Source organism: Choristoneura fumiferana, chromosome 3 (genome assembly GCF_025370935.1).
Source record: "Choristoneura fumiferana chromosome 3, NRCan_CFum_1, whole genome shotgun sequence".
Lineage (NCBI taxonomy): Eukaryota > Metazoa > Arthropoda > Insecta > Lepidoptera > Tortricidae > Choristoneura > Choristoneura fumiferana.
The window spans coordinates 11776591-11794536 of record NC_133474.1 but is presented as its reverse complement, the minus strand read 5'-3'; the positions used below and the strand labels follow the sequence as shown (position 1 = coordinate 11794536).

General features: G+C 35.5%; 1 protein-coding gene across 1 annotated transcript in view; it reads left to right on the top strand.

The window, feature by feature from the left end:
* Nucleotides 1–10368, top strand: part of LOC141426622 (uncharacterized) — a 64706-nt gene extending 54338 nt beyond the window's left edge. The window contains exons 8-10 of the mRNA XM_074085658.1: nucleotides 3564–3825; nucleotides 5103–5178; nucleotides 6873–10368. Of these exons, the coding sequence (XP_073941759.1) occupies nucleotides 3564–3825; nucleotides 5103–5178; nucleotides 6873–7104 (570 nt within the window). The 3' untranslated portion in view covers nucleotides 7105–10368. The remainder of the gene's footprint in view (nucleotides 1–3563; nucleotides 3826–5102; nucleotides 5179–6872) is intronic.
* The last annotated feature ends 7578 nt before the right edge of the window (nucleotides 10369–17946 follow it).

The following is a 17946-nucleotide window of genomic DNA, read 5'->3' as shown; positions in this document are numbered from 1 at the left end:
GGAATTTTATCTAATAACTATCGTGCACGAAGTTGCGGTCAAAAGAAACACGTAGGCACTTTAACGTTTTTCTAAATTCTACTCCTGAATATGTGAAACAGCTGGAGTTCAAAGTTGGTATGAATTATGATTATGTAGTTTGTTCGTAGTTATGTAGGTCGATTTTTTAATTCGAAAATTTGCACCATCTGTCTCAAATGTCTATCTGTATTTGTATTTCCATATAGGTAATCTTCCCAAAAATCAATCAAAACACGAAAAAAGATTCGTAGAAATTAAATCTTTGTTACCCCAAATTTAACGCGAGCGAAGCCGCAGGCAAAAGCTAGTACCATTATATAACATAACCTTAATATTATAATAGTAAATTATTAAAGCTTAGAAGTTAAAGTATGAGATTAGATACATAGTGACTCTGATGCGACTATTCTTTTATCTCCATATCGTATAACTTATTTCTAAGTAAAACTGAGTAAAATAATCCGTATTCGAAGTCATATTAAAGCAGGTACTCAAAAAGAAACCGTAAAGATTGAGACGTCGAGTAGTGAGTATGCCATAATCATAAACATCCTGCCTCACCGCAATATTTCGCTTTGTATCAACTCTGGCTGCTTGCGAAGCAAACTCTTTGTTTTCCATGCAACGATACTTTTCGAAATATTTTCTTTTGTTGAAACCACTCACTGCGTGTAACACAGGCCCTGTGAGCATCACTTACGAACTTTACAAATGACGAACATCATTAGATTGACAACAAAGAACTGCAAGAGAAATGTTATTTTTTCAAGCAGAATGTTAGGGTAAAAAATGCTTGCAAGTTAAATATTTTCATTATATTTACGGTTTTGGCTGTAAACGTGTTTTTTTAGCCGATATTCATTTATTTATTTGCATTAAATTTGGTTAGCAAAAGGTCTGAAATATGTATTATAATTTCCAGGACACATTTAGCTAAATTACAGTATGCAAAATGTACACCTTAAATCTAAATTTATTACAGCATGCAGCATGTACATAATCTTGCTCAATATAAAATGTCTGAATAAAGAAATGTCTGAGAGTTGATTGCTTTCCTGCAGACAAGACGTAGCATACACGTAGCACCAACGTTAAGGGTATTTAGTAGGAATACCTAAGTCTTTTAGTAAAACAGAAAGTGCAAAAAAACAACTCTATTTATACAATGACATAGTTGAAATATTTAACTCTTAAAACTTTTATTAGGTACAATAATAATTGTACAACTTCAATAAATTTTCAGTGAGTCGTGCGTCAACTATAATCGCGAATAGTAAGAAACGGAAGAGTATAAAAAATACTGATAGTGAAGAATTACGAATGTGATCAAATGCATATGTGTAGAATTAATATTGTACATAATCGCAACTAGGAAGAAACAATAATGGCATAAACGTAGAATAATCTTTATTGACCTTAGTAACTGGGCGACTGAAACTCGGTAAAAAGCGTTTTCCCAGAGATAAGACCAAGCTAGATCGATTTTTCATCCCCGAAAACCCCTACATACCAAATTTCATCGAACCAACAATGTCAACTAAAATTAAAATAAACAAAATAAAATCAACTTAAACCTTTAATATAAACTACAAACTAAGACCTAAACTACAAGCTAAAAACCACCATTCCGCGTCGTACCCGGCTCAAAGGTGCCCATAATGCCAGCCGCATTTCCCCGCTGTATGGCCAGCGCCACCTGATGAACCAGCTACGACCCGGAGCGGGGGTCGCAAGAATCGCTCATTTAAAAATATTATATATTAAATAATATATATTAGATAAATAGATATATTAGATTTCGTGATAGGTATGCACATTTTTATTTTATTTTATTTATTTATTTTTCCTAAGCATGTTGTCAGGCATAAATCTTTTCTTCTGTATTTCAAATTCAGATCAATTTATCACCATTCTCGAACAGGTTTTTTGCAGTATGATATGTTTATAATCGACTCCCTGTGTACTGTTTTCAATTTACTGTGCCTTTGACATGATGGAATAAAAGATTCCACTTATACGATTTCCCCCTCTGATAACCCTAAAAGCCACGCTGCCGCTTAAAGTAACGTTACCAATAATAGAACAGATGGAGCTTTTAAGTCTGCGTAGGTGCGTAATAGGCCGGTTAAGTATTTAAACTACTTTCGAGAACATTAGTATGATGAGGAGGTACGTATGAGTATAATAACATCGAGATTATTGAGAGCATATTTGATAGTATCCCGTAGAGATTTGATGTTTTGTTTTGGCCATTTCTCTGTGACGCTTACATAAAACACTCGATATCTAACGTCAAATTTTAAAAGAAAGATCCATGCCCTCATACATACAATACACATAGTTTACATAAATTTTATAAAATAAATAGTTATATTGTTTTAGTCAGGGTCGCCGTCATTGAACCCGATGTGGAAGACTATCCATAATAGTAAATTATTACACCAGACGCAAACGCCATGGAAATGCCTGCGCGGTTGGCAAATGTACCGCGGGCTGTTTCAGACTCACCGCTTCAACGTCCATTTCACCTCATTGTACCTACGTATTGTATTCGACGAACGCAGCCCAGCTACCTATTAATTAACCTAGGCAAACTTTCTTCGAAACGGAAGGAAAGAACAATAGCTTGGTTACCTTGCAGTACATTAAGCATGTAAAGCAGACGAATGAAATGCAATTATAATTTACTAGATATTGCCCGGAATTTGGTCTGCATCTCACTGGAGCTTTGTAGATATATTCTCTCGGGATAAAAAGTAGTTTATATTGATAAAGATTAGTATATTTCTTGAGTACCTACTAAATCGATTAGGATAGGGAGGCGTACCTTGAAAAATGTTCTCTGAATACCTGTTTTCTATATTGTTTAGGTACTATTGTGGTGTTAATAGTATATACAAACAAAGAAACATTAAGGAGTTTTATACAATTAAAAATTATCATAACGACTACTAACTTATGTAGTTTATTTTAATAGATACAATCAATAAATAATAAATAACATATAATAGATATAAAAGAATCCTTTGCGGCCCAGAAAGCAATTTTATGAGATAGATAGAAATCAAAAGGGAGGGCAGTTGGTAAATTGTGAAAAGCTATTAAAATATCAATTGTTTAAAAGGATGGCTGTCCGCATAATATCAACCAAAAAGATCCATCATAATCTTTTTGATATCCATTTAAATACAGTATCTAAGTGCTACGTGTAAGTAAGTGAATCGGACATAAGCCGGGTTTTATCGTTTTGTGTTATTTATCCTTCAGTTTGGGTTTGGTACACTATCTTAGGATTCATTTTAATTTAAATACCTGTGTCAGTTAGTGGTGTCAACATCTCGATGGGGTATTTGATAACTCTTGAAGTTGCCATTTACTTTTATAGAATTTTGAAAATATAGATATATTCCATGTTTAGCGAACGTGAGTTTGTCGAGTTTAGTGAACGTTTAGAAAATTTAATTCAATGTGATTTAAAAAAAACTGAAATATCTCAAAACATACCAAGCAAAAACAGAAACAAATACTGTATTGTTGCGTAGGTGGTGGTGAAGGAAATGAACCGGCTGGGTATGCTGGTGGACCTGTCCCACGTGTCGGAGCGCACGATGCGGGATGCGCTGGCCGCGTCGCGCGCGCCGGTGCTCTTCTCTCACTCGTCTGCGCGCGCGCTCTGCAACGTTACGCGCAACGTGCCCGACACAGTGTTGCGCCTGCTGGCAGCGAACAAAGGCCTCATTATGGTCAACTTTTACACTTCTTTTCTGACCTGCAAGGAAACTGCTACTGTTCAGGATGCTATAGGTAAATAATGTTAATGTTATTTACATCTTGCCGTATTAATTTCGCACCTTTTCCGTAATAAATAATATTTATATATATTTTTTTAAATAGAACCTTGTTCGTTCCACAGGTGACTATAGGGCTGGCTCTTTCCTCAGTAAACGTATTGGTATTGCCATACAACAAGGAAATGCAGCCAGCCTTATGGACACCCTGCCCAATAGTAGCGATCTTGGTGATATTTGTACAAATACAGTTTAGGGTTAAAATAAGTCAGTTTTAGTTTTATATTTATTTCCTTTTGTGATAAGATAACCAAATAAATAGTTTATATTTCTTTGGAGTCAAGAATAAATTTCGGTCATAATAAATTAAATTAACAATTAAAGGTAAACCCAACACAACATACCTAGGTATAGGTAGCGCCATGAGAATTGAAGTGAACACACACAGCTACATACAACATGTCGTGTAATGACAGCAGGATTTGGTATATGTACCTACTCATTTATTTAATTCATTATCCTTTTGTGCAAACTGTTCTTTTTGTAGCTGTGTGTGTGTAATCATCCACTTCAATTCTCGGAGCACTACCTATACATGTTTTTCATCCGGACTTGACAATGTCAACTATAAGTTGGTATTTCCGAACACTTTGTGTGCGCAAGTCCAAAAAGAGTTGCAAAATTTAATTGCAGGATACACGACTTCATATTATTATAGAATAACTAGCCGTTACCCGCGACTCCGTCCGCGTAGAATTTAGTTTTAACTATCCCGCGAGAACTATGCAATTTTCCGTGATTAAAACTATCCTATGTCCTTCCTCGGGACTCTGTCTATCTGTATACTGAATTTCATCTAAATCGGTTTAGGGGTTTAGAAGTGATGAAATAACAAATAAATAAACAAACGAACAGACTTACAAACTTTCGCATTTATCATTCAGGTAGCGGACAGCTAAAGCTGGCTTCATTGTCAAACCAAACAGTGGAAAGTGGAACCACTGTGCTGCCAAATTGAAATTGAATAAATGTGAGGATTGTAGTTTTGTAACCTACCTACAAACGTAAAAAATAGTTATATTTGATAAGTAGGTACTAAATATTATCGATAGTGATAAGATGTACTTATGACTATTTATTTACAATAGCGAGAAAATTTTCGATAGACTACCCGAAGCAAAAAAATGAAACTAATGAGTTGTGATCGAGTGATGAAAATATAGAGAACCCATCCGGAATCGAGTTGTTATGAGAACCCGCCACAGCACATAAATGTTTTTTTTTTGTTTGCAGCTCATATTAACCATATTCGCGACATCGCTGGAGTTGAGAGTGTAGGACTCGGTGCAGGCTATGACGGCATTAACTAGTAAGTAGTCACAGATTACCCCTTTTTAATCTATTAATTATTAATTAATCTGTGTTAGAAGTGCTTCTTTTGAGTAAAGACAAGTAGTTGCTATTGGTTTTTTTTTAGTTAGTCCTTTTTTTAACTTGGTACGAAACAACCCAATAGGGTAGGTACTTGAGAAAACAACCGTTGTCGAGCTTCAAATTTACAATCTATAGGACCTATGACCTATAGTATAGGTAAATGCCGCGTCCACATGTTTATCAAGTGCCGTCACACACGTCATATGTGCACGGAACGGAACGCAGTCATATGATAGAATAAAATGGAAATAGCCTTTGCTTACTCTAACATATAACTGCGTGAGAGAGGCTACCTAAATGGTTCCATATTTGAATATCGAAAGTTAAAATATTATCTACGGGTAAAATTTCGATTTTCAAAATATCGAAAATTTTAATATTGATTGTATTGAATGAAATATCAAAAATTAAAATATCGTACCTAAGTTTATATTATCGAATGGTTAGATAACCTACGTCCAGTACATATATCGAAAATCTAATTATCTACAAAAGTGGCATCGAACGATATAAATATCGATTGTCATAGGATGAACTATCACGTGACGAGGTCGACGGAGCTCCGTTTCGGCGCAATACTAACTTAACCTATATTGACCTTTACAGACATTTTGGTAAAATGATGAATTACGAAATATTTGGTTCGGTTAAGTTAGAACCGTGACCACAACAACGCACATGCCGAGCGGCCGGCAAGTGCTAGAAGTATTCGTTATATTTTAATTCTTGACATTCAAATATAGACACAACTTTAAAAAAATCTCGTACCTCAAAATATATATTTTTCCGAGTGAACTGTATATGAACATTATCGTCAAGGTTCAATTTTGTCGACATACCTATTGATTTTAGATAGGTACGAGACTTTTTCAGAGTAGTGACGATATGTTGACATGTATCACATCTTATATTTAATAAATAAATAAATATTTATATTATTATATTTATTTGTCCCGTGATATTTATTATATTTGACAGTTATCGTCATTTTTAATTATTCGATATTTTGAACATCGACATTTTACCCGTAGGTAGATATTTTAATTTTCGATATTCAAATATGTAACCTACCTATATACCATACCTACTATTAGCGTGAGCGGGACGGCACAAAACGAAGTTTGAATTTTGAACTTCAGCTTTGGTTTCCTAGGATCAGAAGTGCAGTCATATAGCGGCCGTAATAAAACGGTGCATGACGTCACTAGAACGATGTATATGTAATCAAAATGGCGCGGTTTCCTAGAGTGCGGTTAATGACACCGCAGAAACAAAATCTTTATTGTTAGTAGGTATAAGACCTGTGCGTTAGCCAACCTATGCATTGCCAAACGTGTTGATGTTATGGACCAAGTGATTAGTAGGTAAGGACATTATTTATTTTTAGCATTAGTTATAATGTCCGGGCAATTTAATTATTTTGAAAAGTTATTATCAAATTGCCATCTCATACGTATTGGTCATTTTTCATAATGCCCGGGCACTTGGTCCACAACATAGACAAAGCATTAGACTTTAATAGATATGCCCGTAGTTTATATGTTTATGTGTATCCCAAAGATGGGATGGTAGCCCTACTAAAATTAAATATTTGAAAATCAGTATATCAAATTATAATTCTACTCACAGTACGCCACAAGGGTTAGAGGACGTATCGTCATACCCTTTACTCTTTGCCGAGCTGATGGAGGCAGGCTGGAGCATTGAAGATCTAAAGAAGCTGGCTGGACAAAACCTTCTGCGCGTGCTCGGTGCAGCAGAGAGGGTGGCGCGTGAACTTGCGTCGGCGCACGTGACGCCCTACGAAGAGGTGCCACCAAGAGCGTTTGACACGCACAACTGCTCCAGTCAAGACCTCTAATCTTTATACTATGATGGCCTTACCAAAAACTCGTTAAACATGTTAAAAACAGCGCTTTTCAACGTGTAGGTCACGAGCCTCTGGGGGGTCGTAAAGCCTCTGTATGAGGATCGCCAGGTGTCAATATGAAAATAGCAAAATTAACTAAAATAATAGTAGATTGATAACCAAGGGTGGAAAGTGACTCATTTCACCCGAGATATATCTCACTTCTTCGGCGCTCTCACTTCGTTCGAGCACCAATAGTTCGAGGTGAAATGGGTAATTTCACCCGAGTTAGACACTCTACTTTTCATTTCGACTGTGAGGAAAGTAAAATACTACAAAAAAATTAGAATAACCTCCAACGGCCGACTATAAAAAAAATCGAGTTGGTCACGACCAAGGAGCTTATATACGGAGCTTTAGGGGTCGCGCCATACATTATACAGGTTGAAAAACGCTGTTTTAGATAGGTCTAACATGGCAGTTTTCTGTGCTACAGACATGCAACACATATGTTCAAGGATTATGGTTACTAGGACTAAGCTTTTATGATAACCGGTAAGAGTTTTGACCTCTAGTATCCCAATCTTGTCAAATCTCCACAAGCATGTAGGTCCATCTGGTTTCGTCACCTGTTGAAATAAATAGAATAACAATACAATCGTGTGTAGACAAGTTAAGATCAAGATAGAGACGCTTCTAGGCAGGGTCGGTTCCCTAACTTATGTATCCACTTTTTCATACTAGTTGTATAAAAAAGTTCATCAGGCATTAAAAACAGTTTTTTCAACCATAGAAACAACAGTGGTTAAAACGAACTCGGATAGTTTTGATATAAGCGGTGGCGACCGCGTGTTCCAAGCTTTAATATTTCAGTAGGTTTACATATAATTCATTATTAGACTAAGCATTATGTCATGTAATTTTATCCCATCAGCGTCCGATTATACATATTTACCATTTAAATATTTAAGATATAATGTTACTTGTCATTAAAATTTTAAATTAATAAGTTAGAGAGTTTAATTAGTCCTAAGTACCTATAACTATTTCTCGTTCAGATTGTTTGTTTACATCATAACAAAATTTTATTTATCAACCACTAATAAAAATACAGATTGAAATCAAAACCAAAAGATTTTAAAAAATCGTGGTTTCTGTGACTACTACAAAAGGTCAAGTACCTATTAGTCTATTAATAGGTATGTTAGATGCTTGCTAACATTTTAATTGGAATGTTACCTGACATCGACTTAATAAATTATAACTTGCTTATACTTCGTTTTTTTTAGCATTAGAAAAAGGGTAGACAATCTTGACGAGTCTTTTTATCGAAAAACGTTTTAAAAAACAGTAACTGTTACTTATGATACCAAAAGCATGTAAATGATCATAATGTCCTTGCTAATTGTTACTATTTGCTGTGACTTATTTTTCAAAAGTGTTTTTCAATAAAAAGATACGTCAAGATCGCTTACCTTCTTTCTAATACTAAAAAAACGAAGTATAAAATTTATGAAATAGGTACGATCAAATTAGCTTGTTATTTAAGGTAGCTGCTTTTATATGGAATATCATCCCTGGATTAAAGTGTAGCTTTACAATGACCAAATTTAGGTTTAAGTAGTAAAATAAAATATGTAAATTGACCTTTTTTATATGTATTATGTGATGTACAACTCCTGAAATTTATATTTATTATCTCTTATAGAAATTCTACGATGCCATTGTTGATCCATCGTTTTCCGGTAATAATAGACGAATCTTAAGACTGGCGCCGGATCTTAAAACGATTATATTATCGAATGTTGCGAAATTTATATTTTGTTCTATGTTTCGTTGTGTGCTAAATCTCTTAAGAGGCGTTTATTATTCCTTGTAGGTTTTACACTGTTTTAACTCTAAATATTTGCTAAACGTTATTTCACCGCTCCTTGAGCTAGAAAACCTGCAAAACATATCTGTTATTTAATATACTTACTTATGTACTTAGTCGAATTAAACAAATAAATCAACCATTTTTTTGTAAGGGAAATATAATTTTATAGCATAATTAAATTAGTCATAGAACATTTTTTTTGTGAGCTAAGTAATTACATATAGAATATTATACCCACCTTAGATTACCTTAACAGAAATTGCTTGTGACCCAGCAGTTAAATATGAGTACGTAGGTAGGTAGGTATACGTTAACCATCACAAAATGGGACTGAATACTGAGTCAATAGGGACACAAAAAATGGTATAACTATATTTCAGAAGTTCAGATATTCTAATTTTAACACTTACCTACTTATTAAAATACTAATATTGCGTTTCGTAAAGTTTAAATAATAAACCCTATTTTTTAACGTTCTAAAATGAATGGGTCTTTAATTATTTATGAAGCGTTCTGTGCTTTCCTAAAGATATACATATAATATTTTCATACAAACCGAATATCACCCCTACCTACTACCTACCTACCTACCGGATAACCCAGTACCGAATGCCTACTTAAGTAAGTACCTATATATCTAGTCGATTCCATATATAAAACCATCATCAAAAACCCAATGATCCAAGATTTATTATGACCACTTCATGTCAACTTTGTCAGATGGTATATAAACTGATAACACCTAGCTCCAGTAGGTACACCTTGTTAATTAGGTATTAAGAGGGTAAAACTAACTTTATTGAACCTTTCGAATTAGGTCAAATATTTCGGAATTAGTTGCCAATTCTATAAAAAATAAGTTTTAAATGAAATTATGCTCATATATACTTAATATATTTTATAATTATAAACCATAATTTAACACTTACACCGTCACTCGGATTTCAATAGCCGTAGAATGAAAATCGAAAAGAATTATACGGGTTAAGTGCAGGTGAACACTTAAGTATTTATCTAGGTCGCTCTTATTGTAGAAACTAAGTAGATACCTAGCGCCAAAATTTTGTTTAAATTTAAAGCGGTCCGAATTATTAGACATGTATTTTGGTCGCACGGGTTCGTTGATTGTAGATGTGTAAGAGACTACAAGCAATTTTATACCTACCTTGGAAATAATTGCAATAATATTACTCATTTTATATTACAAGTACCTACTTAGGTAGATATAATTTAAGATGGTAACTATCATTTTTGAAACAGGTTTTGCATTGTTTACGTAGACTAGTACATTTTGTGTAGACGCATTACTGTAAATTTTACAATATTTTGTCCTAGTTTTATGTGATTTTTGTAACTTATTGCCAAAGTACTAAAATAAAAACCCTCGCACCTGCGACTTGTAAAAAGCCTACTTTTTATTTAATAAGCTTAGTCTGTCAGGAAGGACGATGACCGTGTTCTAAAATGTTAGATAAGGGTGAGTGACGCTTGCCTTGCTGCCCTTACTTTTACGGATTAGGTAGGTACGTACCTTTTTCAGGCATTTGTGACATGACAAGGCATGTGTGATAAGCGTTTCCCCGCTGCCGGACCCTCCGGGACACTCACCTTGGATCAAACACTATTCAAGGGATGCTTTACTTAATGGGTGTCGCCATCATAATTATAAACGACTAGGAGCGGCAAAAAACTGTATTTCATTTCTCGCTCACTGTTTTTATCACTTCTTATAAGTTCACGAGAAGGAAAAAACACCGATCGACACTAACACAAAAGGTTACCAGAAGGTATGACAAAGGTGAAGAAGAAGGTGAAGAAGGAGAAGATGATGAAGGTATGAAAGTATGGTTCAACTGACTTTGAACTAGAAATTATTTAAAGTGATATTTTTATATCCCTCGGCATCTTTACTGATGTTTATTGAGTAGTGCTTTGAATAGTTGGTTTATTATAAAAACAAAGTCACTATTTTCCGTTATAAGCCATCCACACGTCATATGTAAGTATATTTACTAGGTACTATCCGTATACGATTATACCATGATCGCGTTTTCATGATCGTAATACATGTCGCGGGAGCACGCGATGGAGATAGCGATATACTTACTCACCGAAATTACCGAAACGCTACAAAAATGGCTGGGAAAACAACAAACATTTTATTATTATGTAGGTAAGACGAGAGGCAGCCTTGCATTTTTTGACAAATTTCAAACCGAATATAAATCTCATTCTGGACTGCTATTTAATGTAAGTACTAAAAATTTACGTTAGCTGTTGCACTCGCGTTTGAGAGAACATTGAAATATGGGAAAAAAACCGGCCAAGAGCGTGTTGGACACGCCCAAAATAGGGTTCCGTAGCCATTAGGGAGATAAGGAATATTTTTCTACGGATTTCGTATTTCATACGGAATCTTCCAAGTTTAGGTATATTTTATAACTTCCTTAGGCTGCTATTTACTTTTAAACTACTAATAATTCACAAGCAAACTTAGCCGTTATAGTTTTCCTTGAAAGTTTGATATACTTACTACCATTCTGATTTTTTTCAAAATTTTCCACCCACCGGTTTAGATTTTAGAGGGGGGGGGAACACTCGATTTTAATGAAAATTTGCACTTTAAAGTTGAATATTTTGCAAACAAATCACTGAATAAAAAAATCGTTTTAGCAACCCCCTAATGATTTAAAAAGACCTATCCAACGATACTCCACACTATAAGGTTGGATGAGAAGAAAAAAACATCCCCACTTTACGTCTACGGGAGGTACACTAAAAAAATTTTTTTTTGAATTTTTTATTGTACCATTTTGTCGGCATAGGTTACATACGTATTCGTGCAAAATTACAGCTTTCTAGCAAAGCCGCGGACGGACGGACAGACAGACAGACAGGCGAAACTATAAGGGTTCCGTTTTTGCCATTTTGGCTCCGGAACCCTAAAAAGTAGTTTCACTATCTACCAAAAATTCATGACATGTACGTACCTACGTATATGATGAATATACATACACATTTGAATCATATATTCTTAACAATTTTCACATGCTGTAATTTTTTGCTCTACTGCAAATGGAGTGGCTGACGTTCAGAGCCTATAAGTATTAAGTGAAAGTTATCATTGTAAAAGTATAATTTTCTATCGTTAGGAAGCGGCTTTAAATTAAACGCTGCCTCCCGTGCTAAGCTTATACACCCCTGAGACAGCTAAGACGAATATCGTATCGAATAAGCAAGCGATAGATTACCTAGTAGGTAATTTTCTTTCGAAATGAGAAAATAATACAATTACTTTATAATTTAACTGATCAAAAAAGTTTATGCTTGTCACAATGTAATTAAGTTAAAAAATATATATTTTTGACCAGCAGTGATGTAGCGGTATAGCACGCGGTACGGAATACCGAGGACCTGGGTTCGATTCCCAGTGCTGGTCTTATTTTTCTGGTTTTTCTGTGCATCTATATTTCAGTTTGTATTTTCAATTTAAAAAATATCTGCCAAATAACGCAAGTTGCAAGTTGTACCGCAACTCCGTTTTATAATAAATATTTAATAGATGCTAGCTTTAATGATTACGTGTAAAATATAGTAATAGTAAATTGTTCAACAAGGGACTAAAACAGGTCATGATGACACTAGATGTTTAGCAGAGCAAGGGTGGCTATAGTTCCAGTGCTGGATTTATATTTTGTATGAGTGTAGGCTATTTTTTTTCCGCCGCCCCATGTACCTATCTAAAATAATAATTTTCTGGTCTTCTGAAATTTGCCTCCCCTAGGCCGCTGCCGCCCCTAGGCCGCGGCCTATACGGCCTATTGACAAATCCAGGACTGTATAGTTCGAGTAGCATTATGGTTGTTTAGTCTTTTACTTTTCACTTTGAATGCGAGGAAAAGAAACAATGTTTTGTTTAAAATTACAATACTTATTTTTTTTTTAAAAAACGTACGCTCGACCAATGGACAGGCAATCTGTTCAAAATTCAGATAGCTTTTTCTTTTCTTTTATACGAAAATATGACGCTTTAAAAGCTTGCGCTTTAAAATTGAAAACTGTTTTAAAACTCATTGCACTATGCATAATAAAATGAATTAATCCTTAATATAATTTTACTGAATAGAATCATATTAATAATAATAAATAATAATAATAAATATCACGGGACAATTCACACCAATTGACCTAGTCCCAAAGTAAGCTTAGCAAAGCTTGTGTTATGGGTACTAAGCAACGGATAAATAAATATAATAGATATATGTATCTATCTATATAATATATATATTATTATCTTAAAACACCCAAGACCCGAGAACAAACATTCGTATTTTTCATACAAATATCTGCCCCGACACGGGAATCGAACCCGGGACCTCAAGCTTCGTAGTCAGGTTCTCTAACCACTAGGCCATCTGGTCGTCTAAATCATATTCATAGTCATATTCGTAGTCATTAATTGTGTTTCACGAAATTAAATCTTTTTTTTACATTTTTGCACAGTTGTCATTTAGAGGTTATTTCTACGCCTAAAAATCCTCCATTCGCAAACACCGTGTTGGCTCTTTAGGGGTTTCCAACTTAAATTAAAAAAAAAATAACTTTAATCCCTAGAGAGTTTTAGTCCCGATATGCAGAGACTAAAGTAACATTTTAAGAGCATGAGAAATGAAAAAATATAAATAACTATAAGTATAATATGTGTCTAGCGCTAGCGGTACACCCCGAAATTCAGCAAAAAGCTGCAAATGGTGTTAAAAGCATGAAAATCGGAACGATTGATGTTTAGCCCATACTTTAGCCCATACGTTTCAGAACATTTTTTTTTCATACAAAAAATAGATGACGTCATAACCTTCTCTATTCTTTTTTGTTTTTTTTTTTCGTACTTCGTATGGCCTAAAGATCAATCGTTCCGATTTTCATGCTTTTAACACCATTTACAGCTTTTTTTGGCGTACCGCTAGCACTAGTCATTCAACTTTAACTTACGAAGCCCAAGATTTGTACGATAATTCAAGAAATGATGCGAAAATTAAAAACTACACATTTTTCTTTTACCGAAATAACTACTTAGTTCAATTAACTTTTTTATATGTACATACTAGCTTTTGGCCGTGCGTGGCTTCGCCCGCGTGGAATTCGCTTATCGCGCGCTGTTCCCTTCTGTACATTTTCCGGGATAAAAAGTAGCCTATGTCACTCTCTAGCGCATAAACTATCTCTATGCCTAAAATCACGTCGATTCGTCGCTCCGTTTCGACGTGAAAGACGGAGAAACATACAAACACACACACACTTTCGCATTAATAATTTTAGTATGGATGGTAGGCAGACCAGACTATCGTAAATAGGTAAATTCCGTCAGCTTGATCATCGACTAATAATTCAATTTGTCGCACAGCCCCGCGTCGACGACCATCCCCGGAAAATTAAATTACTTCGTAGGTAGCTCAGAGCTCCACACCTACAAAAGCAGCTCCGAAAAATCGTATAATGCTCAAGCACGACGATTTGCTTTATTAGTTTTCTGGTTTTATCGTTATTTCTGAGATATTACAAATGTTTTCCGGGAATTTGGTATAGGTACCTCTTTGCGTTTGAATAATAAAGAACACTTTGCGTTTGTTACTTCCTTAGGAGACGACAGAAGATAAGTTGTTTAATACATTTTACAAGATTTCTCAAAATTAATCCGGGATTTTTCAGCAGGTTGTTGGTTAAGTTTGCCTGAACGCCCCAGCAGGTAATAAACGTTTTTCAGGATTTTGTTCAATATTATGGTTGACAAATGGTATATACATTGATCGATGTTTACATATAAGTGTAGGTACCGCGTCAAAGAATATCGGTCAAAATAAGTAGATATGTAACAGGGGACACACACATGCGCGCAAACATTCTTATATTGTACCTACAAAATGAAATGAAAATGAACGAAAAGAGACAGCATGGAATTTATTCTTGAAAACATTGGTTCTGATTAATTCAGAATGCCGTAGTCAGGCCATAACGAGTTGGACGGATGACTTGGTTAAAGCCGTGGGTTCACGGTGGACGCAGGCTGCTTCCAACCGTAGCAACTGGAGGTCTATTGGGGGAGGCTTATGTCCGACAGTGGACGTCCTACCGCTAATATGACGATGATGATGATTTTCGGCACTCTGAAGTTATTCTTATTTAACAGCCCAAAAACCTTGTTTTCCTTATACAAAAACTTATGCCAATTTGGTAAATTTGACAATACATTAGGTTAGATTAGAATAGCCTAAAGACGCGAAGCGCCTCAACTAATCTTTACTGACTGAAATTCACAATCTGTGCACCTGCGCGTGAAAACTAATCTCAGCCCATCTTAGCCTGCGGCCTGCAGGCCTGCAGCAAGGCAGTCCAATTATTAATAATGATGCTGAGACAACTGTACAAGCATCTTTCTTGGTAAAACCTACCTACTGTAATAACTTGTAAACTGTAGCCTGGATCGGATCAATCTGATTTTTTTCTCATTATTTATTTATTAGGTAGGTACAAGCCATAAGTGTCTGACTTGACTCCTATCTCAGCTGTTGGTAAGGCATGGGATGCGATGGGGTAGAGGCCGAAGATGTAGCTTACTGGTTTAGTAACAGCCTATTCACCGGACTGGAATAAATATGCACATTGATCGCACTCAGACATTGTTAAACTACATTATATCTACCTATGTTGAGTGATGATACATACATTTACCTGCATTAATTAATATCTGACACGTCCTACCGGCGCTGCAGGGCTACTAAGAAACTCGAAGTTCATGTCGTGCGGTCCCTCTGACACTTATACTATTTAATACGAGAGCGAGAGGGACGGTACGATACGAACTTCGAGTTTCGAGTTTCGTAGTAGCGTAGCCCTGCTGGAAATAGAGTCGTATCAGATATTTACGCACGTTTTGTTGTCAGATATTGGTGCTGGTGACTGTACATCATGACACTCTTAATCTGTTACATCATGCGTCATGGCCTTAATCCCATAAAAAATAACGTCATCCATCATGCGTATTTATCTCTTAGGGGTAGAAAATTATACCTCGTGTTAAAATGACATGGCAAGTGAGAGGCGATTGTGATAGAGCGGTGGTCTTGGGTTAGAAAGAGAAAACACAAAACACGTGAAACACACTGTACCTACAAATTGAAAGGAAGATTAATCATTTAATAATAGCATTTAACCATTAAAATAAATCTCGGTGCATCTGTCTATCATAAAAATAAATAATTATAATGGACACCCTATGTTGTTATACATATAATTGGGTTGGTTCCGTACAAATTTTTAGGCGTTAGCACAACCCCTCTAGCCCTCTGAAGCAAAATGTAACTACCTAGGCAGTGTGGGTTAATTTTAGATGGTTACTGACACAGAGTAATTTACTAATTATAAGTATGTAGGTTACTGATATAAACAGTCAGACATAAAATTTCAAGACTATACTAAAAAATCATACCATAAATTGAGGTTTCTAGGACACCTGGAAATACCCTATATGTTTTGATTTATATGTGGTACGGTACGGAACCACTTTTTTAATAACAAAAAAAAATAGTAAAAAATGAAACCGACTTCAAAAACCTTCAAAAGATTTTTTTTTCTAATTTGAAGTCGGTGCCTCAGCACGAGCCAGCAGGAGTGGAACTGTAGTCGTCTACCTCACCTGCATACTATACGCGTATATTGGGCTTCAATCACTCCTGCTGGCTCGTGCTGAGGCACCGACTTCAAACTAGTAGAAAAATATTTTCAAGGTTTTTGGTCGGTTCCATTTTCTGTTAATAAAAATTTTTTTCCTACTTTTTTGTGATTTGTAGCCAAATCCATTAAGCTCAAACACAGCAAAGTTATATCATTCTATAGCAGAGTACCGGTACCTACGCACGGTCTTCTTTATCAGGGTCCAGTTCACCAAATGATACTTTCTGAATGTAAATACTTGACTTGATGTTAAAAATGCCAAAATCGCTATGATGGTGTGCTTTAAAAATTCGAGGGTTGCCCTCGATTTCTCTAAGATCCCATCATCAGATCCTGACTTGGTGTCAATGGGACTACCTCGGGAGTACCTATGTCCTTTAGAACTAAAAAATAATTATGAAATTCGGCCCACAATTGGCGGAGTTATCGCGTAACAAACATACAAAAAAAACATACACTCTAATTGAGAAGCTCCTTCTTTTTTTGAAGTCGGTTAAAAATCGACTCATACTCGTAGCATTCACTACCGAAACCTATCGTCCTATATCGTAACAATAATATTATTTTCACTTCTCATGCTCTTAAAATGTTACTTTAGTCTCTGTATATCGGGTTAAAGCTCCTTTTTATTCTCTAGGGATTAATTTTTTTTTTTAATTTACGTTGGAAAGCCCTTAACAGCCAATGGAGGATTTTTAGGCGTAGAAATAACCTCAAAATGACAACTGTGCAAAAATGAAAAAAAAACACGATTTAATTTGTGAAACACAATTAATGACTACGAATATGATTCTATTAAGTAAAATTATCATCATCCCAGCATATATACGTCCCACTGCTGGGCACAGGCCTCCTCTCAGAACAAGAGGGCTTGGGCTATAGTTCCCACGCGGGCCCAGTGCGGATTGGGAACTTCACACGCACCATTGAATTGCTTCGCAGGTTGTGCAGGTTTCCTCACGATGTTTTCCTTCACCGCAAAGCTCATGGTAAATTTCAAATGTAATGTTATTCCGTTACATGAATTTGGAAAAACTCAGAGGTGCGAGCCGGGGTTTGAACCCACGACCCTCTGTTTGAGAAAGCCGTGGTGGCCTAGTGGTTTGACCTATCGCCTCTCAAACAGAGGGTCGTGGGTTCAAACCCCGGCTCGCACCTCTGAATTTTTTCCAAATTCATGTGCGGAATTACAATTTGAAGTAAAATTATATTAAGGATTAATTCATTTTATTAAGTATGTATAGTGC